The following is a 27,325-nucleotide window of genomic DNA, read 5'->3' as shown; positions in this document are numbered from 1 at the left end:
CTGTTGGAGCTTTGTATAAGACATTTGTGTACAAATGCAGACACCTCCTGAAAATATAATTGCTTTTGAATCTAGGGGATTGACACTAGTAGTGTTAAGTATAGAGCTACTGGTACAGAGAATGATACCCTAACTTAAAGTGGTTCTAAAGCCTGAAAGTTTTTTTTAAACTTAATGCATTCTCTGCAATAAGGTAAAAAACCTTCTGAATGCAACTCCCTCCCAGCCCCCCCCCTTATATTTATCTGAGCCTGGTCTTGATCCAGTGATGTGCATGAGAGCAGAGGCTCTCTCCTCCCTCATAGGCTCAGAGACAATCTTAGCCAGTGAGGATGGATAAGGAGGGGTAGGCCTATGAACACACAGAGCAGGCTCAGGAGCAAGTCCACATGAGTGACCCATAGTAAGTTGCTTTGGTTTGGTGGTAACTCAGCAGGAGGAGGAGATAGGAGCGCCAATGGTGAAACCAAGAAGAGGAGGATCGGGGCTGTTCTGTGCAAAACAATTGCACAGAGCAGGTAAGTATAACATGTTTTTTTTTTTAATTAGGGTTTACAATCACTTTAAGGGCTCATTGACTTTAAAGGTTTGGTAAAGGTTATGTGTTTTTTAAAATAACAAACATGTCATACTTACCTCCACTGTGCAGTTCGTTTTGCACAGTGGACCTGATCCTCGTCTTCTGGGGTCCGTCGGCGGCTGTCTAGGCTCCTCCCCGCAAGAGCTAACCCCCTTCTGGGAAGCACTCTCCCAAGGGGGTTAGCTCCCTTGTGATACAGTAGCGGCCATAGCCACCAAGTGTATCACTCGGCCCCGCCCCGGCACGCCGCGTCATTGATTTGATTAACAGCAGCGGGAGCCAATGGCTGCGCTGCTATCAATCTCCAATGAAGAGCCGAGAATAGCCGAGAAGACCGGGCCCGAGAAGCCAGCACGTTCACGACGCAGGACTTTTTAAGGGCTCAGCTAAGTAAACGGAGGGGGGGGCTGGGGGGCTTGTAAGCATCGGATGTTTTTTCACCTTAATGCATAGGATGCATTAAGGTGAAAAAACAGGAAGCTTTACAACAACTTTAATCTTCCCTGTCACTTTAACAATTAAGCTGACTGTTGGGCTGAGCGAGAAAAATCCATAGATTTCCCCTTCCATGCTAAACAGTGTGGATGGACAATTATCTTGCTGCTGCCTATTGTATTTTGACAGCCGGCACCCTCAGCTGTTACAATACCAGAACAGTTTGCTGCCACTTATTTTTCCTACCCAGCTGCTTCGATTTTGAGTCAGGTGGTGTTGGCAGGGCTATCCACAGCTCACATTTTCGCTGCTACACAGGAAATAGCCAAAATTCAAACTGAGTATGGCCAGCTTAATTGTCAAAACAAATTCTTCATGTAATTCTAACACCAATATACCCTGTACTGTTAGGCAAATTTAAAGTCCAACTCCAGGAAGACATACAAAGGTGCCTCAATACTCACCTCCTGCCCAGTTGTGTCCCCTGCAGTAATTCCTTTCTGCCACAAGATGTCCTCAGTCTTCTTGATTTAAAGCGGTAGTTCACCCTCACTGACATTATTTTACCATCGAGACAGGCATTGTAGCGCGAGCTACAGTATGCCTGTCCCGATTTTTTTACCCCCGTACTCACCGTGTACTCGTACATTAAAGATTTCGGCTCCCGCGGGGAATGGGCGTGCCTATGGAGAGGGAGGATGATTGACGGCCGGCCCTGGCACGTCACTCTCCCCGAAGACAGCCGGAGTAGGTCTCGGCTCTTCACGGCGCCTGCGCACAGGCTATGCGCAGGCGCCGTGAAGAGCCAAGCCTATTTCGGCTATTTCCGGAGAAGCGTGACGCGCCAGAGCCGGCCGTCAATCATCCTCCGTCTCCATAGGCACGCCCATTCCCCGAGGGGAGTCGGTATCTTCGATGTACGAGTACAAGGTGAGTACGGGGGTAAAAAAATCGGGACAGGCATACTGTAGCTCGCGCTACAATGCCTGATTTTATGGTAGAAAGAAAATTTTTTTTTTTTTTTTCGTTTATAGGGTGAACCCCCGCTTTAATGATGACCAGCTTTTTCCCTTTTCCCCAGCTATGGCACCCTGCCATAGGTGTGCGAAGTCTATTGCATTAGGGTGTGCGCCCCAATGCTCAAACACACATGCATCCACTATGTTCATTCAGAAAAGGAGGGGGCCAGTAAATGACATATTTACCAGTCCCTTCCTCTACTCTCCACCCTAAAACATCCCTGTGTGCTTGCAGCATCAGCCGGCAGAAGAGATGAGGAGGGAACCTGGCTACTAGTACTAGGGGAGGGGTCCCGGGTAGCAGGGGAAATCTGCCTTGCACGGGGTGTTTAGAGTGTTCTCAGGCACTTCTGGCACACCCCATGTGCATGCCTATGTACCCTGCATTTACATACAATGATGCAGAAAGTGCCACTGGCCTTTAACTTTGTTCTTAGCATGGCCACCTCTCATGCGCTTGTATGCTGAGGACTAACCATTCCTGTGCCAATAAAACTTTTAAGGTGACCACATGGATATCTTAAACTATCACCAGAACAGTATTTGCATTGATGGTGCATGCTTCACAAGTAGCCAATCCTGAATGGAACTGTACAAAACAATACTCCGTTAATAAAGACAAGGGGCCAGATCCACAAAGATCTGCCTATCTTTAGGCAGGCGTTGCGTATCTAAGATACACTACGCCGCCGTAACTTACATCGTAGTTTCCGTATCCTGAAAGAATTTGCGCCGTAAGTTACGGCGGCATAGTGTAACTGTGTCGGCGTAAGGGCGCGCAATTCAAATGGATAAGATGTGGGCGTGTTTTATGTTAATTCTACTTGACCCCAAGTAAATGGCGTTTTTTTTTAATGGCGCATGCGCCGTTCGTGGGGGTATCCCAGTGCGCATGCTCGAAATCATGTTGCAAATAGTCAATGCTTTCGACGTGAACGTAATTTACGCAAAGCCCCATTCGCAAACGTTTTACGTAAACGACGGAAAATTCGACGCTGGCCCGACGTCCATACTTAACATTGCGTACGCCTCATAGACCCAGGGGTAACGTTACGCCGAAAAAAGCCTTACGTAACTTCTTTGTGGATCTGGCCCCAGGTGTGAAACAGTAAATTTAGGTTTCAGAATATCTCTTGCTGCAGACATGCACATAGGATCCATGTTTAGCTCCTAGTATATAACATGAAGATACTAAAGAATATTGAAATCAACGTTTAATAATTTCACCTTGATTTCATTGTAGCAAAATTTCTTGTCATCTGGATACAACAGATCTGCCACACCAAAATCTGACACTTGAACGTGATTGACTGTTTTCATTAGGATATTACGAGCTGACAGGTTCCTGTGAACCATGCGATGTTCCTCCAGGTAATACATGCCCTGTACAAAAAGAGAGACACATAAATACAGAAGACAAAAAAAAAAGGCTAGGGCAATTATCGGTTTCTTTAACAGTATAACATATGATTTATAAGAACACTTTGCTTTTAGCGCCAGTCTGGTATACCAAATAAAAGAAGAAGCTTTTGAAGTATATTTTAATGTTGATCAAAAATTTTCTGCAGTACACATTTACTTTGACTGGAGGGGTGAATAAAGATTTTCTTTTTAATTATTCGGGTCTGTTCATATGACTGCTCTTTTATTAAAATTTATAATAATTTTTTCAGATACTACTTTTGACAGCTCAGAGTTAATGTTATAATAATCAAGTATTATTTATGTTTTACTTTCTACATCTATATGTTCTTTTACAAAATGTAGCTATAAAATATTTAATGTTTTAGCTGGATATACAAGTGAGAGTAATCAGCTTGATGGAAATAACGACAAGTTATTGTACTAGTTCCGTGTTTGCATTAAAACATAACTAAAGGCAAAAACTGATGATGGTTTAGTACAACTGCCAGGTGTTTGTTGCTGTCTGTGTTACCCTTGAGGGAGATTTGTCCTGTTTGTCCTAACCACAAATGTCACTGGGAATATAAACTAGGGTAAATCCAAAAATGTAGTTCCCACCAGAAGAGGAATAAATGGGAAATCATCAAATGGTAACCCTTGTTCCTGTGACAACTGTCTAAGAAGTCTCAGACGACGTCTAATGACGAAACGTGTAAGGTGTAACATGGTACGCATTCACATCACTTTTTGCGATGTGGTCTGTGGAACGCATGCCGTCCAGACCCAGGAAATTGTTTGTACGCTCATATGAGTCGGGGAATTTGGAGCCCCTTCTTTTTAATCGTTTTTTTTTTTTTTTCTGAAAATAGATGTTATTCCTACCGGATTTACTCTATGAGTTGGTCTTATATATTAATTCGTTTTTTTGAGTTTTGGTTTGTGTATTTTTTTATGTCACTTGATTCACTAAGGATTTTTTCAGTTATCACATATAGGATATAAGAGACATATGTTTATTAATTTTCTAGTGTGATCATATATTTTGTGAACTCCCATATATTTTACTAATCAATTGTATATCACAGTTATAAGTACAGTATACACGATTTTCAAATATTTGTTGTAAGCAGCGCCAAATTCCCTTCCTTTTATCATTAACTCATTGGACTTCACTTGTGAAGTCTACTTTCAGGGAGGCAGCAGCTTAGCATACACCTAAGCGTGGATTTCTTGCTAAATATAAGAAGGAATATAGCCCACGCTGGATAGCATCTTATTTCCTGTTGAGTCTACAGGAAAGGACATAAAAGGGAACATTTTCTTAATGAGTGACAGATTACAAAACCTGAAACTGTTCGAACACTCCCCTAATCTATCTACAATAAAAAAAGTTTTGACTTTAAATATACTTTAAATGTGCAGTGACCCTTTGAGGGAGTAGTTCCATACATAGGGGATGCACATGACCTGCTGTCCTGTAGAGGAGCCATAGTGACATACCTACAAAGTACAGTTTGCTGTGTAAAATATATAAAAAAAGAGTTCATGTAATGCATGGGGGTGGGTGTCAAAAAACAACAAAGACTCCAAGCTTAATTACCAGCCAGCCTGCAAAAAACTGAATTGAGCCTGTCTAATGGTTCACATTAGAAACAAGGGGCCAGATCCACGTAGCGCGGCGCTTTTTTACGTCCGGCGTAGCGTATCTCAGATACACTACATCGCCGTAACGTACAGCGTATTTCCCGTATCCACAAAGAAATTGTTCCGTAAGTTACGGCGGCGTAGTGTAAATGTGTCGGCGTAAGGGCGCGCAATTCAAATGGCTAAGTTGTGGGCGTGTTTTATGTTAATACGTCTTGACCCGACGTAAATGAAGTTTTTTCTGAACGATGCATGCGCCGTCCGTGGGGGTATCCCAGTGCGCATGCTCCAAATTAACCCGCAACAAGCCAATGCTTTCGACATGAACGTAATTCTACGCAAAGCCCTATTCGCAAACTTTTTACGCAAACGACGTACACAACGGAAAATTAGACGCTGGCCCGACGTCCATACTTAACATTGCGTACGCTTCATAGAGCAGGGGTAACGTTAAGGAAACAACGTAAAAAATGCGCCGGCCGGACGTACGTTTGTGGATTGACGTATCTAGCTAATTTGCATACTCAACGCGGAAAACAACGGAAGCGCCACCTAGCGGCCAGCGTAAATATGCACCTTAGATCCGACGGCGTACTAAGACGTACGCCAGTCGGATCTAGCCCAGCTTCAGGCGTATCTTGTTTTGTGGATACAAAACAAAGATATACGCCGGAGCAACCTAGAAGTTACGCGGCGTATCAATAGATACGCCAGCGTAACTGCTTCCTGGATCTGGCCCAAGGAGTTTAGCTTGCACACACTTGCAAATACATGTGTAAGCTGCAAACCTCATGGCACCCCAGTGTACTGCAGTCCTAACTTTGGGAGTGTCCTGAGTTTGAGCACATATATAATAATGGATAGATTAGGAGCAGGTATGCCTTGAGGGAGACCACTGCTCCTAAAAGGTATAGGGACACACTGGACACCCAGAAATAGCGCAATGGCAGCGAAGGCATCTAGTGTGTCCTTCACTGCCATTGTGCCATTGCTAGGTGTCCAGTGTGTCCCTATAGCTTTAAGGAAGGGTGGGCTCCTTCCAGGCATACCTGCCCTTAATCATTTTTATACATGTGCTCCAGCTCAGGAGACTACCAAATTATACAGTTAGGACTGCAGTACACTGGGGTGCCATGAAATGGCTGCTGCAGCTTACGCATATATTTGCAAATGTGTGCAAACTAAACCCCTTTTTTTTTAACATGAACTGTTAGACAGGGTCAATTTGGTTTGTTGCAGGCTGGCTGGTACGTGAGCTGGGAATTTTTGTGGTCCTTGCTGTAAAGGCCAGTTATAGGTTGGGGTGGTTGCCCTTTGTTTATTTTGTTTTCTTCATCTTGCCTAATACCTGGAATCCAACTTTAGCCATGTACAGCAGGATACTTTTTTTTAGCAAGAGTCATTTGTATTAGAGCAGGACTAGATTTAATTGTCTGAATATTTAGATGTAGTTGTGCAAAGAAGCACTGATCCCAATAATGAAGGATTTGTGATATTTCTATCATGCTTGGATTATTTTGATGAGCACCAGGTGGTCAATGCAAACGCTTCATACATCTGATGCATACTTTATGCATATCTTTGCACTGACACTCACTGCTAGACTCTCCAGAAGTGTTCCTCATACATTCATTTTTATAAAGCATGCAGTTGTTTCCAGTTAGTAGATCTCACCTTAGCAATCTGCACACACCAGTTAAGCAGCATTTGAGGACCAACAGCGCTGGTGTTCTTATTCTGGCGAACGTATTGCAGTAATGAGCCCATTGGAAGGAGCTGAGTAACCAGTTGCAGCTGTGTCCCTGGACAGATGCCCAATAACCGCACAATACAGGGATGATCAAGGCTTCCCATCGCCAACATATGCTGTAGAGAAAAAATTTAAATCAGGATCATGATCTGAGATGTACACAAAGACTGATGACCTTATGACATATTCTTCATTGGCACTATGACAATCTTTAAAACCTCTCATCTACACTTTAACCACTTCCATACAGGGCACGTATACACCTTTCCGCCCAAGCCAATTTTCAGCTTTCAGCACTGTCGCACTTTGAATGGCAATTGCGCGGTCGTGCTACACTGTACCCAAACAAAATTGGCGTCCTTTTTTTCCCACAAATAGAGCTTTCTTTTGGTGGTATTTGATCACCTCTGCGATTTTTTTTTTTTGCGCAACAACTAAAAAAAGACTGAAAATTTTGAAAAAAAAATACGTTTTTATTTTTTTCTGTTAATTTTTTTGTAAATAAGTAAGTTTTCTCTTTCAATTACGGGCACTGATATGGCGGCACTGATGGGCACCGATGAGATGGCACTGATGGACATCGATGAGGTAGTACTGACGGGCACAGATGAGGTGGCACTGATTGGCGGCGCTTGTATGCGGCACTGATGGGCACACATAGGTGGCACTGATGGGCACACATAGGCGGCACTGATGGGCACACATAGGCGGCACTGATGGGCACTCATGGGCGGCACTGATGGGCACTCATGAGCGGCACTGGGCACTCATAGGCGGCACAGATGGGCACTCATGGGCGGCACTGATGGCTACTTATGGGTGGCACAGATGGGCACTGATAGGTGGGCACTGGGCATGGATGGGCACTGTGGGGTGGCACTGATGGACACTGTAGAGTGGCACTGATGGACAATGTGGGGTGGCACTGATGGACACTGGGGCGACACTGATTTACCTATGTTGCCAATCAGTGCCCATTTGTGGGCACTGATTGGCATCTTTTTTTTTTTAAATGCTTTTTTTTTTTTTTTTTTTTACAGCCTTTTTTTTTTTTTTTTCAGCTTTTTTTTTTTTTTTTTCACCACAATTATGACAAATCACGGCTTGAACTATCTTGCTTTGCATATAATGGGTCTATCTCATATATTAGTTTCACCTTTTAAGTTGCAGTAGTGAAATAAATGAACAATATTCAAATTTTTTCGAGTTTCACCTGTATTTGCTGAAATAAAATCTACATGGACTTACATCTGTGACAGCGTGGAATGTCTGGGAGCCATTCCGGTCTTGTATAACTTTGATGCTGACTGGAATCTTAACAGAGTCTCCTTCTGGAATCCAAACACCCTACAGGGAATAAAGTGTGAATGATGAAAAGGAAAAGTAGAGGGCAAGAACGAAATGAAAGCAACATACACCCACAGATGTGTATGAAATAAAATGTCATACCTTGTGTATGGTGCCAAACACTCCAGCACCCAAGATCTTCAGTTTCTTCAGCTCGGTGCATTTGAATATACGAGCTTGGACTGTATTGGACTTTTCTGAGGGGTCCATCATTTCAGGACACTGTCGATAATGTTAGGTTATAATTTATATATATATATATATATATATATATATATATATACACACACACTATACTATACTACCAAAATTATTGAGACATCTACCTTCACATGCACATGAATTTTAATTGCACTACCGTCTTAGTCTGTAGTGTTCAATATTGAGTTGGCCCACCCTTTGCAGCTAAAACAGCTTCAACTCTTCTGGGAAGGCTGTCCACAAGGATTAGGAGTGTATCTATGGGAGTGTTCGATCATTCTTCCAGAAGTGCATTTGTGAGGTCAGGGACTGATGTGCAGGGCAGCCTTCATAAATATTGGGGCTCCTTACCCAGCTTTAGGGCTGGGGCCTGACCACCAACATTCTGCAGGGCCCGCCACTGGCCGTCCCACCGAATCCGCCCACTGGCCATCCCACTGAGTCCTTCGGTGCACCCACTTTTATTTAAACACTCTTACAACTTCATCCATCCCTCTCCACAATTTATGCCCACTACGCCCAGCATCATCCATCTCTCTCCACAATATATGCCCACCCAAGCCCAGCCTCATCCATCCCTCTCCATAATGTATGCCAATCCACACCCAGCATCATCCATCTCTCTCCAAAATGTATCCCCACCCACGCCCAGCATAATCCATCCCTCTCCAGGATTCTGGGCGTGGATGGGCATACATTGTGCAGAGGGATGGATGATGCTGGGCTTGGGTGGGGATAAAAAATGGAGAGGGATTGATGATGCTAGGTGTGGGTGGGGATACATTATGGAGCGGGATGGATGATGCTGGGCATGGATGGGCATACATTGTGGAGAGGGATTGATGATGGGCATGGATGGGCATACTAGACGGATGGATGATGCTGGGTGTGGATGGGAATACAAGAGGGATAGATGATGCTGGGCGTGGATGGGGATACTAGAGGGATGGATGATGCTGAGAGTGGATGGGGATACTAGAGGGATGGATGATGCTGGGAGTGGATGGGCATACTAGAGGGATGGATGATGCTGTGTGGGGGATGAGAATGATGGAGTTGCATTGTGAAAATGGACGAGGATGATGATTCTGGGTGGGGATGAGAGCCATCGAGTTCAGGTCAGGACTCTGTGTAGGCAAGTCAAGTTCCTCCAATCAATCTCGATCATCCATGTATTTATGTACCTTGCTTTGTGCACTGGTCAAAATCGTTAGATGGAGGGGGAATTATGGTGTGGGGGTTGTTCTTCAGGGGTTGGGCTTGGTCCCTTATTACCAGTGAAGGGAACTCTTAAGGTGTCAGCATACCAAGACATTTTGGACAATTTCATGCTCCCAACTTTGTGGGAACAGTTTGGGATGGTCCCTTCCTGTTTCAACATGACTGCGCACCAGTGCACAAAGCAAGGTCCATAAAGACATGGATGAGCGAGCTTGGGGTGGAGGAACTGGACTGGCCTGCACAGAGACCTGACCTCAACCCCATAGAACACTTCTGGGATGAATTAGGGTGGAGACTGTGAGCCAGGCCTTCTCGTTCACAATAGTGCCTGACCTCACAAATGCGATTCTGGAAGAATGGTCAAACATTCCCATAGACACACTCCTAAACCTTGTGGACAGCCTTCCCAGAAAGGTTGAAGCTGTTATAGCTGCAACGGGTGGGCCAACTTAATATATATATATATAAATACTGTATGTCTTTCTAATTTCCCACAACTAGTAATGTGATCCAAACATCCCTACCAAATCTTCCTCATCCACTGCTTGGTCAACAACATTGTGTCAGAACAGATAGCCAACTTGCTTAATGATTAATAAAGGGAGCATAACACTGATGAGGTCATGCTCAGTCCTCAAGTGCGTGCAGCAGATCCTGATTGTTCTCAGTCCCCCCTGGCTGATATCAAGACAAATTTAGATCCTTACATTAATTGCATTTAATAATACATTTCACATTTTTTAATGGATACCTAACTGCATTCATTTCCTGGAAGTCAGGTTTAAAAAAAATAAAAAGTCACAAGAATCTGCGATCCCACCTTGACCCAGACTGTACATTATTTGGAACTGGGTGGCAGCTGTAAATTCTAGAACATATATTTACAAAGTACATTAGATGAGAGAGAGGGATGCTGAATGTGACTTACCTCTGCCCTCTCCAAGTAGCGCCTCATCGCTCGCTTCTTGCGGATTTGCAGCCCTCTCCAGTACAGAAATGTCAGTAGGAGGCAACAAAGCAGAACAAAGATGGACGCTACAATTGATATTGCCACAATTGCTTGAGTTTTGCTGTGGACCAATAAAGAAGTCTGTTATATAAACGTAGTCCGTGATTACAAACACTGCTTAGTCAGTTTAATAGTATTACTGTGTAATGGTGTTTTACTTTCCTAGTTTCCCCCTATGTCATGATTCATATCATAGTTTCTTACTTTGGATGCAGTGCCATATTGTTTCGCCAGAGGGCAGTGCAGCACTGGCTTTCTTAATTCCTCAAACAGGTGTAACATTTAAACAATACCTGTCATGTTATGAATTATGTGGATTGCCATTGCTGAGCTCCTTCAATAACATTAGTTGTCTGGCTTTAATACTTACCGAGTCACAAACCTAGATCAAGTATCAACAAGTGAAGTCAGATTTCCTAGTCCATATACTTGTTGTGTGTCTGTAACTCAAAAAGCACCAAAACCAATGGGTCTACATAACCGTCCCCCCAACTAGCATGACAACAATGGTAACATATGTATCTTTCTCAGATCTTAAATATTGTTTCTTCAGAATCAGGGCCATATTTTCATTACTGCAGCCCATAGGTGTGCGCAGCCCATTGCATTAGGGTGTGCACTCCAAAGCCCAAACACACTCTACCAATCACTCACGATGTTCATTCAGAAAGGGAAGGGGTCGGTAAATTACATATTTACAAATTACAGCCCATAGGAGAGAAAGGAAGCTGGCAGTGCTGCGGCGGGAAAGATGGGAGCCAGGGCAGTAGGGGGAATCTGTGCTGCTCAGGGCGATTAGGGTGTGCCTGGGCACACCTGGCACACCCTGTGCGCACACCTATGCTGCAGCCACTGACACCCCTCTGCGAAGGTCACCTCCTATTTACAGAAAATGTTCTTGTTTTGTGGTTCTAACTAAGGATGAGCAAAGGTTCGGGCCAAATATGGCGAATGATGTCACCAGCATCCCCACCACTTTGTTTTGGCAGGGAATTACATGGCTGCAGATGATTAGGCTATAGAGTGGCAGTTTTCTGTGGGTTTAAGTCTAACTAGGTTCATCCCACTGGGGTGCCGTGAAGTGGCTCTGCAGCTTACGCATGTATTTGCAAATGTGTGCAAACTAAACCCTTGTTTTTAACACAAAGGGGGTTATTTCCGAAAGGCAAATCCACTTTGCACTACAAGTGCAAACTACAAGTGTGAAGTGTAGGCTCTGTAGATCAAGGAAAATAAAAAACAGCATTTTAGCTTGCACATGATTGGATAATAAAATCAGCAGAGCTTCCCCTCATTTCAGATCTACCCCTCAGATTTACAGCAAGCAGCAGACATGCAAAGGTCTGCACCAAGGAATACAAGCCGGCGTATTTTATGTAGTTTACGTTGGACGTGAGTCTGGCTGGGCGTAGGATACGTTCATGGTGTAGGCAGTGATCCGGCGTATCTTAGGCAGTTGTTCCGACGTGGTTGTGAGCATGCGCAGGGGGATGCGTCCACGGCACGACGCATGCGCAGTTGGTTATACGTATCTGTCTGGCGCTCGGCCCATCATTTGCATGGGGTCACGCCTCATTTGCATGGCTCACGCCCACTTCCACCTACGGCGACTTACGCCTTCGAAACCCAGCGCAGTTTTGGGAGCAGTGGCTTTGTGAATTCCCTGCTTGCCTCTCTGCGCTGCGTCGACGTAGCGTATTTTATTTGTGCTACGGCGGCGTAATGTGCGCCCGCTCTCTGTGAATCTGGGCCAGAGTGTATAATGCTTTGAAGAAGACCTTTTAGATTGACATCTCTACACTCAGCACACTGTAGAAAACAAACAGGTTGGGGAAAGTTTGGGGACAGACCAAGCATACTGTGGCCTAAGGCAGCAACATTCAAGAAAAGGTGTCTCAGTGAAAAAGTGTAGCATCAAAAGAGCAAGTGCTTGTTTACTAAAAACAATGTTTATAGATCGTCATATTGTATGTTTAAAAGGAGTAAAAAGCTGGGATAATTGCAGTGATACCACGCACAAGTCATTTTTAGAGTACTGATGATTGAAGTAGCCCGTCCTCCTTCCCGGCGCATAAATGATCTTGACAGGAAGGGCGTTATGCATTGACAACATAACCAAGCCCTACAATTATTGTCCCGCCATTTGTATTGACTCAATTGCCTTTTATTTTGAATCTTCAGCAAACCATACTTTTTTTAAAATTCTGTTAATTCACAAGCAGCTGCTGCGGACATGGCTGACATCATAAGCTGAGTGTGGGGGGAACACAAGCTGATTGTCCAGACAGTTCCTCTCTCAGTGTAATAGCAGTTATTATTGAGAAAAGGAATAGAGCCAAGTATTGTAACTTCTATTCATCCTACTGGATAGTGTAGGGAAATTCCAGGACAAGTTCAACAATATGTCCACTATACCCATACTTTGTACTTCCACTGTGGCAGCGGGAATGTTCATATCTAGCAGTAAAGTAGTAAACGTATTTTACATCAAATTCCTTAGAGTTGCATGTTATAACGTGTTACATTGTCTTGTCAAATTTTCCATTAAAATATTACTGACCCATAATACATTTTGGGCCAGATTCACGTAGGGGAGCGGCGCCGCAAGTTTTCATTGCAAGTGAATGATTCACAGAGCACTTGCGATGAAAACTACGCCGGCGGCCTCCGGCGCAAGGCGGGCCAATTCAAATGGGCGTGTGCCATTTAGATTAGGCGCGCTCCCGCGCCGGACCTACTGCGCATGCTCAGTTGCGCAATTCCCGTTGTGCTTTGCGCGCTGTGACGTCATTTTTTCGAACGGCGACGCGCATAACGTAATTCCGTATTCCCAGACGGCTTACGCAAACGACGTTCATTTAAAAATTTCGACGCGGGAACGACGGCCATACTTTAGACAGCAATACGTTTGCTGACTAAAGTTAGGGCACCTAAAACGACGACTAACTTTGCGACGGGAAACTAGACGTAGCGAACGCGAAAATCCGTCGGGGATCCGCCGTAACTCCTAATTTGCATACCCAACGCTGGTTTACGACGCAAACTCCCCCCAGCGGCGGCCGCGGTACTGCATCCTAAGATCCGACAGTGTAAAACAATTACACCTGTCGGATCTTAGGGATATCTATGCGTAACTGGTTCTATGAATCAGTCGCATAGATAGAAACAGGGATACAACGGCGTATCAGGAGATACGCCGTCGTATCCCTTTTGTGAATCTGGCCCTTTATACCTAAAGAGACCTTTCTGCAGGCAATTGGATACATGTGGGTTGATTTACTAAAGGAAAATAGGCTGTTCACTTTGCAAGAAAAATTTCTCTTAGCTTAGTGAATATGGTATAAATTAAAGTGATACTATAGGTTCACGTTAAAAAAAAAAAAAAAAATACCAACATGTCATACTTACCTCCAGTGTAAAGTTCGTTTTGCAGAGTGGCCCCGATCGTCCTCTTCTGGGGTCCCACGGCGGCTCTCCCGACTCCTCCCCGCAATAGATAACCCCCTCTGAGAAGATCTGTCCCGAGGGGGTTACCTTGCGGGCGCGCTCCTGTGTCATACACTCGGCGTACATAGCGTGTATGACTGCGTCATTTGATTAGATTGACAGCAGCGGGAGCCAATGGCTGCGCTGCTATCAATCTATTCAATGAAGAGCCGAGAAGCTGCGGGGAGAACGACGCCGGATCGCGCCCACGGAAGTTTCAGGGCTCAGGTAAGTAAAACGGGGGCTGGGCTGGACAGTGCAAGGTGTTTTTCCCTTTAACTATACCCAATCACGTACATTGGAAAAAAAAAAGTATTTTTGTTTTAACATAATTGGATGACAGAAGTCATCAAAGCTTCACCTCGTTCACTAAGCTAAGGGAAGATTCCCCCTTGAAGGTGAAAATTCCCTTGCAAAGTGTACAGCTTGTGTACAGTTAGTAAATCAACCACATGGGCTTGTAAATCTTGTAGAGTACTGTTGGTCCCTCTCTGGTTGTCATCAAAGATCTACCATCTTTCACACCCACTGATTGACTGGCTTTATCTGAATGTTGACTGTGTCCCCCCGACAATAATCTTGAATGCCTGAATTTGCAGGCAGGTAAAAGAACACAACATTTTTATGGCAGGTAAGGTAACAGAATCACAGAATGTGGGATGCAAAATATGTTCACTTTAAGGCTTCATTTCCACTGACGTTTTTACAGCCACTTTTCTGAGCGTTTTTTACAGCTTAAAAACGCCTGTCCATGTTATTCTATGGCATCATGCCCACATAGGCGTTTTTGAGCTGCAAATGGCATAGGCGTTTTTGAGCTCCAGCTCCAGCTCCAGAGTAGAGCTGTAAAAACGCCAGATGTTAAAAAACGCTCAAACGCTCAAAAACGCGCGAAAACGCTAAAAAACGCAAAGACAAACTTGCACTCTCCAACTCCAACAGTCAAGACTGCACAGCTTGATCTGACCATGCACAACAAATTCATTTGAATATTATTGGATATGTAAAATGCCCCTATATTTAGGCAATGCATATATTGCTATGAAGGATATATATTCTTGGTTTCAATTAGTAATATTTTTAATTCTGAAAGCATAATGTCTACAGTGGTCATTGCCTTCTTTTCCCTCGCACCTACTTGTCAGGATTTCTTTTTTTTCCTCCAAGGCAGGTATTTATAAAAAAAAGTCCTAACAGTATTAGCATTATATGTAAAATTTACCTTTCAGCTGGATGTGGAGCTGTGTTGATGCAGTTGTTTATCCCAGGTCCTTCACACCTGTCACACAGAAAGAGATGCCTATGTCATATACAGAACCAATACAGAAATATTATCATTCAGAAGGATAGCTCAAGACAGTCTTGTTGGCAAGTGTAAATGCTCCAATGCCGTGTACACACAACGGAAGCATTTCATCGGAGATTCTGTCCGTGTGTATGCCCCATCTGACTTTTTCCGTCGGAAATTCTGATGGAATTAGATAGAGAACATCTTCTCAATTTTTCAGATGGAAAAGAAATTCCGTTTGTCTGTTCGTCTGTATGGAATTCCGACGGAGGAAAAAACATGCATGCTCAGAAACAATCTGACACATGCTTAGAAGCATTGAACTTCATCTTTCTAGGCTCGCCGTAGTGTTGTACGTCACCGCGTTTTTGACATTCGGATTTTAGTGTGACTGTGTGTATGCAAGACAGCTTGAGCAGAATTCTGTCGGAACTCCGTCGGAAAAAACGCTGGAGTTTATTCCAACGAGAAAACCGGTCGTGTGTACAAGGCATAAAACAGGTCATAAAGGTCAAATACTATTACTCTAAATGGAATATTATGATTTGTGCAAAGGAGCATTGGGGGATTCCTCATCATCCTCATTTCTTCATAATAAAAAAGTATTATTGTTATAGTTTTTGATCCATGAATTGATGATATACAATAAACGGTAGGAAAAAATTTAGGGCTAGATCCTCAAAAGGGATACGACGGCGTATCTACTGATACGCCGTCGTATCCCTGTTTCTATCTATGGAACTGATCCACAGAATCAGTTTCACATAGATAGACAGAAGATCCGGCATGTGTAAGGGACTTACACTGTCGGATCTAAGGATGCAGTACCGCAGCCGCCGCTGGGGGCATTTCTCGTCGAAATGCCGCTTCGGGTATGCAAATTAGCACTTACGGAGATCCACAAAGCTTTTACGCTTCGTTTTTTCTCCGTAAGTATTAGTTTGCCGTCGCAATATTAGGGCTACTTTTACAAGGCCTAAACTGTTTAGGCCTTGTAAAAGTAGACCCTTCTATCCCGCGTCGCCGTCTTTTTTTTTTAAATTTTTTTTTTCCCGCCGCAACTCGTATTTTTTTTTTTACGCCCGTCGTGATTCTCAAAACCCGGCGCAACGTAAAACCGCGCAAAGCACGTCGGGAAAATGACGTCGTGAGCATGCACAGTATGGATTTAAGTTACACAGCCGAAAATTTCTAGGTAAGTGCTTTGTGGATCGGGCACTTAGGTAGAAATTTTCCGGCGGTGTAACTTAAATTGAAAAAGTTACGTTGCGCCGGGTTTTTGTGGATCTGCCCCTTACTTCCCATGTGAGAAAGGTTTTACCACTTATCATGGCAGCTGTAAATGGATAGGAGTATCCAGGTATCTGAATTAAGCAAAATGGCTGTCTTGGCATTTTAACACTGGTTTTCCATTGAGGACACCAAGTGAGAACTCACCCCTCTGTACAGTTCTCATGGCAAGGCAAACAGATCTTATGTGCACTGGGGTATTTATACACTCGTCCTTTTTCTCCCATCACTCCATGAGGACACTCAGACACACAATTCAACCCATCACGAAAGTGTGCACACTGAATGCAAGAGTCTGCACCCTGTCAGAATAAAGAACATTGCATGATACAAGGCAATGATATTTAAGAGTTATATACAGGGGGTAGTAGGGGCAATATTCAGTACTCACTGTTCCATTACAACTTAGACTCCCTTTCATTTTCTGACACTCTGGATGACACTGGAGGCAAAAGCCATCTTTAGCAAACTCCCTCGTATCTCTACACATAAAAACAAAGATAGATGACGTGTAATGAGGAAGAATCAGCAAACAGTAGCAAATAATAGACATTTAGCATTATCAAGATTTACCCTTGGGTTAGGTTGCAGAATGGTACACATATGCTGTCTCGACTAAAGTTCTTGCATAACAGGCATTGGCTGGGCCCAGGACCCCAGCATCCAGCATCAGAACAAAGTGGATCACATACTCTGTTCTCCTCAACTGTGAATAAATAAATGAACATTTCACCTACTAAAAAAAATCATTATGCTGTGTTTAGTTACATGTTGTTCATTAATTGCACCGCTGCTTTCCTTCATTGAGTTAAGATAATGATCACATTTTTAATACTTATATACTACAACTTTCCCCAGTAGTTTCATGCTAAACTATCCTGAGCACAAATATACAACTCATAATACAAGAAAGCTTTAGGCCCCTTTCACACGGTCAGACCGTTCAGGTCCGCCTGTCAGTTTTGTCGGCGGACAAGAACGGCCGCTCCATGCAAGCCTATGGAGCATCAGATGTTAGCGTTGACATGTCCGCTGACATCCGATCCAATCCGCTAAAATCAGACGTATGGCGATACGTCGCCATCCATCAATGGCGGATTGGGTCGGGTGAGACCCGATGAAAACCCGATGAAAACGGACATGCTGTGCGTTTTCATCAGATCTCTCCATAGGAGACAGCGGCACTGGACAAGCCCCTCCCTGCTCAATGAGCAGAGAGGTATATCCGCCAGCTCAGAGTCCGCCTTGTGTGAATGAAGCCTAAAAGGATAAGTTCACCTTTTTAAAAAATAAATAGCAGGTAAAAAATTGGCATTTTTTTTCCACTAGGAGCCTGAAAAGCATTTCCATGCAGGGCTCCTGCAGACTTCTCAGTGTACAGCATCTGTCTGCTCGTACCTCGTACGGGCAGACAGATACACACTGGCAGGAGGAGACAAAGAACTACCAGAGCACTCAACAGCGCCCTGGTAGTTCATTGAGAACTACAAGCCGACATCCCCACATGGCCGCATTTTTTTTTAAATAGTGACAGCTAGCGGGGGGGGAGAAGATCTCCCACTTGCTGTCTCTAGATGCAGCAGATCGGGGAGACGCTGCAGGAGTGCGAACCTGTTACCCTCAAAAAATGAGTGAAACATGTAACATGTTCCCAAAAGTAAACTCAGGCCTCGTACACACGGCCGAGGAACTCGACGTGCCAAACACATCGAGTTCCTCGGCCAGTTCAGCACTGAAGCCGCCGAGGAGCTCGGCGGGACGAGAGCTCCCATAGAACAACGAGGAAATAGAGAACATGTTCTCTATTTCCTCGTCGAGCTCCTCGTCGGCTTCCTCGGCCGAAAGTGTACACACGGCCAGTTTCCTCGGCAGAATTCAGCCAGAAACTCGGTCGGAAGCTGAATTCTGCCGAGGAAACTGGTCGTGTGTACGGGGCCTCATCCTTTAAAGTGTTGGCATAGATGAACTCTAACTCTTCTTAAAAAAATTCTCTCCCTGTCCTCCTGCATACCGTGTCTAAAAAATAGAATTCTGTGAATGTGAATTCCCAGAGCCATGGCGTCACCCAAAGGCTCTCATAACCTAGCCACTGTCTGCGTTTCCTACTCTCCCCTACAGCAGCTGCTCACTGACACAGGGGAGCTGTAGCTGCTGGATTATGTGACCGGATTAAAAATAGGTAAGGACACAGCTCTTTTTTTTCAGGATAGGTAGGAGGAGGGTGGAGGAAACATTTTTTAGTTAGAGAAACAAAATGTTACCCCAGCTTCACTGCCAATATAGAAGTCCACGAACTGTGATCCGGTGCTCTAGCCGGGACGTTCAGGCCCCATAAATACAATACTTGAATCAAAAAGGGTTGGCAACTCAGATGCTCTTGAATAAAAGTCCTTTATTGGTTACATGGGTACATGCTATATGCTGGCGCGTTTCGTCTAAGAAGCCTTCATCAAAGCATCATGCATCAGCCCTTTTTTTTTATTTATAAAATCTTTTGCATCAGCCCTTTTTTTTTATTTATAAATTCTTTTGCATCAGCCCTTTTTGATTCAAACTTTTTTTATTCAGAGTTAGCCTTTTCTTAATTTTAAATGAAAGTATTACTCTTTTCTTTTTGGGTAGAGTGGGTAAGAGTTCATTCCTCTGGTTTGTATTGCTGTCTGTGGGAGCCTTGTGGGATTTTCACTTGCTACCGATCTTGGTGATAACATTTCTACTAGGACAAGAAGTAAAGGGAAATATCCAGCTTGTTCAAGGACGTAAAAGTCCTGGCTGGATGGGGTATAAAGCTGGTCACACAACCTGATTGTACAACTTCCTTTAGATTTACCAACAACTGTAATGTGAAGGCTGACCAGACTCTGCTGTTGGCCTCTCTAATCACCCTACCCTGACTGACAACTCATGGGGCCCCCGGGCAATAGAAGATTATGGGGCCCCTGGGCTTACAGATGGCCACCACGCCAGGAGGCAGTGCAGAGGCGGGGCAGCTAAAATCTCGGGATTTTCACATCAAAAGCATGTCGGTTTTGGACATATCAGGGACAGATGTAAAAAAAAAACATAGATTTTTACATACTGTCCCTGGTTTTACTGAGCCTGGCAACCCTGATGGGGCCCCCTAGTGGCATGGGGCAGTGCCCGAGTGACTCAATGGTCAGTCCGCCCCTGCCCTGACTCCAACTGACAGATAAGCATTATGCTTGCATTTTATCACAGAAAAACAATAGTTATTTTAACCAAATCTACTAATCAACGAAAGGCAAGAGAACATATTTGACATTTTCGGAAGCAAATACTCATTTATAATTTATATTGGTTACAATTAATACAAAACAATGGTGCAGGTCAAATAATAAAGACACCAATCCAACAATAAAGGCATGACTATGGGAAGCTCTTATGCAATCACCATGAAGACAAATACATAGCAAAACAACTACTTACTACAGGTAGCTGCAGCTTTGTTATTCTTCATATCAGTATTTTGCCGCCTGTTTGAAAATAATCGCGGCCATTTTATAGAGTGGTAATAGCAAAGGTTCTCATTCTCTGTAATGTAAACCTTCCCGGCGCTAATATCTCGCAATGAGCGCAATCCCAGAGATGTCACATTACTGTTTTTCATTATAAGAAGAGAGACTCCTCGGCTGAAAAAAAAAGAGTAAAAGAAAGGTCACATACCCTGGAGAACATATAAAAAAAACTACATACACAATGAAGACATTACAGTATGGGCTAAGCCCAACCAAATTAATATTTCAGCTCTCAAATACTTTTTCACAGCATTGTATGTATGCAAGTTAGGGACCTTAGCTTGTAAGCTCCTTGTGGGCGTGTACAATATATATGTAATGTTCTGCGTAAAATTGATGGTGGTATAATAAAGTAAAACAAAACACATAAGACACTCACTTGTAAAGAGTTCGACCTCCTATGGTTGTAAGACTGGAGAAGACACTGAAGTCATTCATATGCTTTGGCCAGGACTGGATATTTAGGTATCCTAAGAAGACAGATGGGTAACCATTATTTTTATTATCTGATGGTACCTACAAATCATTTTTTTTACAAAGCTCATCCATCCAACATACTACATCTACTCATCTCAGTATTTCAGTGTTGGTCCTCTTACCTGTAATCTCCTGCACTGTTCTGAAAACATTCAATTTGTTGGGATCCAAAGCTGAGATATTCATCCACACATCCCTAAAATGATATATTACTATGTTACAGAATCTCAAAAAAAATCATTGGTATATTTAATATGGTATGGCAAGCTGCAGTTTCAAACTTCTTGTTGATTAAAGTCTGACTATTAAAAAAAAAAAAAAAAAAATACAAGAGATTGTTTAAAAATCCAACAACAATTGTCCGATGGAGCGTACAAACGGTCGGATTTTCCGACAACAGCCTGTCATCACACAATTCCAGACGGAAAATCTGATCGTGTGTATGAGGCTTAACACTACAGATGGAAGGCATAAAAGGAAAAAACAGGAACTCCTATTTCCCAATGTAACCTATCAGATGCCTGCTCCCTGGAAGTGAAAAGTGTTAGGCCTCGTACACACGACCAAGGAACTCGTCGTAAATGAAACATCGTTTTCCTCGACGAGTTCCTTGTCAGGCTTGTCATGTCAAGAAACTTGACAAGCTTTCTTTGCGTACACACTGTCAAGACCAAATCTCGTCGTTCTCAAACGCGGTGACGTAAAACACGTACGACGGCACTATAAAGGGGACGTTTGATTCCACTGGCGCCACCCTTCTGAGCATGTGTGGGTTTCTAAGCATACACACGAATGTGTTTCTCGTCGAAAACCAGCCCGACGAGGAACACGACGAGGAAATTGAGACTCCCGACGAGGAAAAAGAGAACTTGTTCTCTTTTTTTCTCATCGAGTTCCACGACAGTTTTCTCGATGAAAAACATACACACGACCGTTTTCCTCGGCAAAAAAGCTCTGCCACCAAGTTTCTTGATGGATTCTGTCGAGAAAAATGGCCTCGTACACACGACCGAGAAACTCGACGGGCGAAACACATCGTTTTCCTCGTCGAGTTCCTTGTTAGGCTGTCGAGGAACTCGACAAGCCAATTTTCTCCATTCCCGTCAAGGAGATAGAGAACTTGCTCTCTTTTTGGCTCGTCGAGTTTCTCGACAGTTCCCTTGACGAAAATGTACACACGACTGGTTTCCTCGGCAAAAAATATCTCCCAGCGAGTTTCTTGCTGGTTTTTGCCGAGAAACTTGGTCGTGTGTACGAGGCCTTAGAGGGAGAATCTGACTGGTTGCTATGAACAAGAACTGAACTGCTTATCCAATACTTGATGCCCTTGTCTCTTAAGCCTAATTTAAGGACAACAAAAGTTGAGCAATAAATCTGTTACGTTGGTTTATCCGATCGTGTGTACGCAAATTGGTCCAATTAAAATCCGACGTACAAACACGCATACTCAGAACAGAACCAATGTTAAACATCAGACAACAATAGCAGAAGTTGCAGAAAGGGTGGCGGTAAAGAGCTGAAAAATCAGGTGGTTTGGTGAATGTTGGCTAAAAATTTTGTGCCGTGTGTATGAAGAACAAGTTCACTGCCAACGCCCTTCGGACCAAAATCCATGGAAAAGTTGGTTGGAAGTCCGATCGTGTGTACGAGGCTTTATACACATGAAGGTCAGGATCCCAGGTCTTTGGAAACGACTTCACACTACAGTATGGTTTATTAGCAATCTGCATATACTGTGACAAAACAGTATACAGCCCCACCTTTTACTTAATATTCTTTTCTTTTTTTTTACACTGCTATAATTAGGTTTAATCTAGGTTACTCGATTAATGTCAGCTTTGCCAGTGGTGTGGTGAATCATAATCACTACTGAGGCTGCCCACACATGGGCAGATCCTGTCCTTTGTGCCAGTTTTTCTACACATTTGGGTGGCCAGATTAGTCAGATCCTGTTGGATCTTTGAGGTCAAATTGAAGGTCAAGGCCGAGATGAGGTCAAACGTGGTGGTCTGTTGATGCCTCCTACACCCACAATAGGCATTATGCATTTCTTAGCATTTCAAATGCAGCTTGAAATGTAAGATTCTGATTAAGGCCCTTGATAGCATGAATTTAAGCAATATCTGAATATTTACATCACAGCCAAAACACCAATAAATTGCATTCTTAGCTCCTAAAAACAATTGGATGACTTCATGACGGTGAAAACACAAGTGACATTTCTGAACAGTAAGCACGATAAGCATTTGCCATATGTTTTAGTTCTTAAAGTGTTACTAAACCCAGGAACCTGCATTCACTATATCCGGTCTCCCACTGTACACAGAACATGGAAATGCAATAGTTTTAGTAAATATAAACTGCTAAATACCTTTTTCTCATCAGCAGTATATAGCAGTCTTGTGACTTCTATCAGTGTTCAACTGAGCACTGGTTAAAGCTTGTAGGAGGAGTTTTTTTATTCTCCCCTGATTCCTATGAAGCTGCAGGACCCCTGACCCTCTGTCTGGACAGTGCAGCCTCCCAAGAAAAAAAAAAAACTCTCTAGCAATACACACCAAACTGAGGATGTGCAGCTTACGCCCAAGGCTTTGTTCTATCAGAAGACTGTGAAAAAAGGGGAGGATCAGAGAAGACAGGATCAAACAGCATTTTTACACAATGCAGAGGATTAACCACTTAGGTTCCACAGTAAGTATAACTAACATGCTTTTCTGCATATACAGACTGATTTTATCGTTGTGGGTTTAGTAACATGTTAACATTGTACTTTGTATAATTATTGGATGCAAACGAAGACTGGACTGTGACTGGTACTTCCCCCTTCAGACCTCTACCAGAGTGGAACCTGTAGTCAGTGACACATGCTGGGTGTTATACAGCAATCCGCTCCATGTTCAGACCTGTGATCACAGCGGCTGCCATAGGGAGGTCTTCCAGCACTGACTTTCTTTGAAACTTTGAAACGTTATGTGACCAAATACAGAGAGCTACAAAAATAAGTCAATGATGGAAGAATGTAAAATTGTCATATGTGTTGTGCCAATTTGTTAAAGCGGGAGTTCACCCGAAAAAAAAATTTCACATTAGATTGAGGCTTGTTTTGTCAAGGGGAATCGGGTGTTTTTTTTAAAAATCGAAGCAGTACTTACCGTTTTAGACAGCGATCTTCTCCGCCACTTCCGGGTATGGTCTTCGGGACTGGGCATTCCTATTTGATTGACAGCCTTCCGACGGTCGCATCCATCGCGTCACGAGTAGACGAAAGAAGCCGAACGTCGGTGCGGCTCTATACGGCGCCTGCGCACCGACGTTCGGCTTCTTTCGGAAAATCGTGACGCTATAGATGCGACCGTCAGAAGCCTGTCGGAAGCCTGTCAATCAAATAGGAACGCCCATTCCCGCAGCCCATACCCGGAAGCGGCGGAGAAGATCTATCTCTAAAACGGTAAGTACTGCTTCGATTGTAAAAAAAACACCCGATTCCCCTTGACAAAACGAGCCTCAATCTAATGTTAAAAAAAAAGGTTTTTGGGTGAACCTCCACTTTAAGAGGGGGATGAATGATAAAGATTTTTTTGGGGACGATGGAATTATATTTGAATTAGGTAGTCCATATAAATTTCACAGAGCAGCAGTCATCTTAATTAGCTCATAATGCATTTTTTTTGTATGAAAATTGTCCTTTATAATCCCTACTTTTTCTTATGTATATGTAAAAAGTGCGCTACCCTGGTCTTTTTCAACATGGCCACCAATCATTGGCCCATTTTGTGTGAGGTATTTTCCTTAGCCCATAGAAAATTATTATTACCATCAAAAGCTTAGTTGATTTGACTTGGTGTAGGGGTTTATACTGTCTTGGTTCCCTCTCTGTGCTCCAGTCTCCCCTTAGAAATATATTAAATAAAATAATTGGCCCTCATCTAAATTGGATCTTAAGGGAATGTACCTTGACTGCCATATAGACGTTAACATATACGCACCAGCCACTTTATTGGATACACCTTGCTAGTACCGGGTTGGACCCCCTTTTGCCTTAATTCTTTGTGGCATAGATTCAACAAGGTGTTGGAAATATTTCTCAGAGATTTTGGTCCATAGTGACATGATAGCATCACGCAGTTGCTGCAGATTTATTGGCTGCACATCCATGATGCAAATCTTCCCGTTCCACCACATCCCAAATGTGATCCATTAGATTGAGATCTGTTGACTGTGGAGGCCATTGGAATACAGTAAACTTAGGCCCCGTACACACGAGTTTCTCGGCAGAATTCAGCCAGAAACTCAATCGGAGCCGTATTTTGCCGAGAAACACGGTCGTGTGTACACTTTTGGCCAAGGAAACCGACGAGTTCCTCGTCGAGCCAAATAGAGAACATGTTCTCTATTTCCTCGTTAGTCAATGAGGAAACTTGGCTCGCCGAGATCCTCGGCGGCTTCAGAAGGAACTTTGACGAGCAAAACGATGTGTTTTGCCCGTCGAGTTTCTCGGACGTGTGTACGGGGCCTGATTGTCATGTTCAAGAAACCAGTGGTGAGATGATTTGAGCTTTGTGACATGGTGCATTATCCTGCTGGAAGGATCCATCAGAAGATGAGTACACTGTAGTCATAAAGGGATGGACATGGTCATCGACAATACTCAAGTATTTAAACAATGCTTAATTTGTACTAAGGGGCCCAAAGTGTGCCAAAAAAATATCCCCCACACCATTACACCACCAGCCTGAACGGTTGATACAAGGCAGGAGGGATCCATTGCTTTCATGTTGTTTACGCCAAATTCTGACCCAACCATCTGAATGTCGCAGCTGAAATCGAGACTCATCAGACCAGGCAACGTTTTTCCAATCTTCTTTTGTTCAATGTTGGTGAGCCTGTGCGAATTGTAGCCTCAGTTTCCTGCTCTTAGCTGACAGGAGTGGCACCAGTTGTGGTCTCCTGCCGCTGTAGCCCATCTGCTTCAAGGTTTGCTGTGTTGTGCATTCAGAGATGGTATTCTGCATACCTTGGTTGTAACAAGTAGTTATGTGAGTTACTGTTGCCTTTCTATCACCTCAAACCAGTCTGCCCATTCTCCTCTGACCTCAACAAGGCATTCTCGTCCACACAACTGCCGCTCACTGGATATTTTCTCTTTTTCAGACCATTCACACCTAGAGATGCTTGTGTGTGAAAATCCCAGTAAATCTGCAGTTTTTGAAATGCTCAGACCAGTCTGTCTAGCACCAACAACCATGCCACGTTCAAAGACACTTAAATCCCCTTTCTTCTTCAATCTGATGCTCCGTTTGAACTTCAGAAAGTCGTCTTCACCACATCCAGATGCCTAATAGCATTGAGTTGCTGCCATGGTCTTGTCTTGCTTTTAACGGATTCCCAATAAAGATATCGATTTTTTATGCTGGAAGTACCGACATCTCTCCTTTCTTTGCACTACAGACTTAGTCGCGGGCCTGGCGAGCACCCGGCTCTATACAAGGGCACATGATCTCACGGGTCACCTCATGAGCGGTGCGCTCTCTCCATCATTTCTCAGTTGCTGCCATGTGATTGGCTGATTAGCAATTTGTGTTACCAAGCATTTAACAGGTGTACCTTATAAAGTGGCCGGTGAGTGTAGAAGCTTCTTAAAATACTGTATTTTCCGGCGTATAAGACGACTTTTTAACCCCTTAAAATCTTCTTAGAAGTCGGGGGTCGTCTTATACGCCGGTAACCTAACATCCCTTACCTTATTCTAAGACGTGCAGAATCGCGGCTGTCCATTTTTCAAAAGCCGCGCCTCCTACTTCTTCTGTTCCATGATAGGCGGAACACTCAGCTTCCCAGGAGACACTGTGTTTAGTGTCCGCCTATCAGGGAGGCCCTCTCGTCCTCGGACGAGAGGGCCTCCGTGATAGGCGAACACTGAACACAGTGCCTCCTGGGAAGCTGAGTGTTCCGCCTATCACGGAACAGAAGAAGTAGGAGGCGCGGCTTTTGAAAAAATGGATGGCCGCGATTCTGCATGTCTTAGGATAAGGTAAGGGATTGTCAAGACACAGTCAGGCATGTCATAAGGGAACAGCGAATCTGGCATGTAATGGGGCACAGTGAGTCTGGCTTGTAATGGGGCACAGTGAGTCTGGCATGTAATGGGGCACAGTGAGTCTGGCATGTAATGGGGCACAGTGAGGCATGTAGTGGCACAGTCTGGCATGTAATGGTGGCACCGTGAGGAGAGGCATGACTAGTACGAAGGGGGTAGTCTTATACGGCGAGTATATCCCAAAACCAACATTTTAGCTGGAAAATTAGGGGGTCGTCTTATACGCCTAGTCGTCTTATACGCCGGCAAATATGGTAGAAGGGACTCATGTGAACGGTCGTATGTGCTGAAAAGTGTTGCAGAAAATGCGGTGCTGTTATATACATGAATAAATAAATGTGTATCTTACCCATCTAGACCAATAGTGAGGAAGTCCAGATTACCAAGAATTTTGGTGCAGTTAACAAATTTATCAATATTACTAGAATCCACTGTTTGGTATTTACTACCAGGTCCTGTGCCCTCACAGGCTGTAAAACAGAAAGAGATGAATCATAATAAGTAAAATATGGAGTCTTAAAAACAAAAGTTCAAAAAAACG

The 27,325-nt window shown here is 43.7% G+C and overlaps 1 protein-coding gene across 1 annotated transcript in view; it reads right to left on the bottom strand.

Moving 5' to 3' along the window:
* Window positions 1-27,325, bottom strand: part of ERBB3 (erb-b2 receptor tyrosine kinase 3) — a 149,131-nt gene that overhangs the window by 17,298 nt on the left and 104,508 nt on the right. The window contains exons 9-21 of the mRNA XM_040341090.1: window positions 27,134-27,254; window positions 20,810-20,883; window positions 20,590-20,680; window positions 20,122-20,324; window positions 17,248-17,380; window positions 17,066-17,156; window positions 16,822-16,976; window positions 15,319-15,375; window positions 10,530-10,671; window positions 8,282-8,401; window positions 8,081-8,179; window positions 6,757-6,948; window positions 3,262-3,417 (exon numbers count right to left, since the gene is read on the bottom strand). Of these exons, the coding sequence (XP_040197024.1) occupies window positions 3,262-3,417; window positions 6,757-6,948; window positions 8,081-8,179; window positions 8,282-8,401; window positions 10,530-10,671; window positions 15,319-15,375; window positions 16,822-16,976; window positions 17,066-17,156; window positions 17,248-17,380; window positions 20,122-20,324; window positions 20,590-20,680; window positions 20,810-20,883; window positions 27,134-27,254 (1,634 nt within the window). The remainder of the gene's footprint in view (window positions 1-3,261; window positions 3,418-6,756; window positions 6,949-8,080; window positions 8,180-8,281; window positions 8,402-10,529; window positions 10,672-15,318; window positions 15,376-16,821; window positions 16,977-17,065; window positions 17,157-17,247; window positions 17,381-20,121; window positions 20,325-20,589; window positions 20,681-20,809; window positions 20,884-27,133; window positions 27,255-27,325) is intronic.

The sequence above is a fragment of the Rana temporaria genome, chromosome 2 (genome assembly GCF_905171775.1).
Source record: "Rana temporaria chromosome 2, aRanTem1.1, whole genome shotgun sequence".
Taxonomy (NCBI): domain Eukaryota; kingdom Metazoa; phylum Chordata; class Amphibia; order Anura; family Ranidae; genus Rana; species Rana temporaria.
Note: the sequence above shows the minus strand (reverse complement) of the source record. Positions and strands in the feature narration are given on the sequence as shown.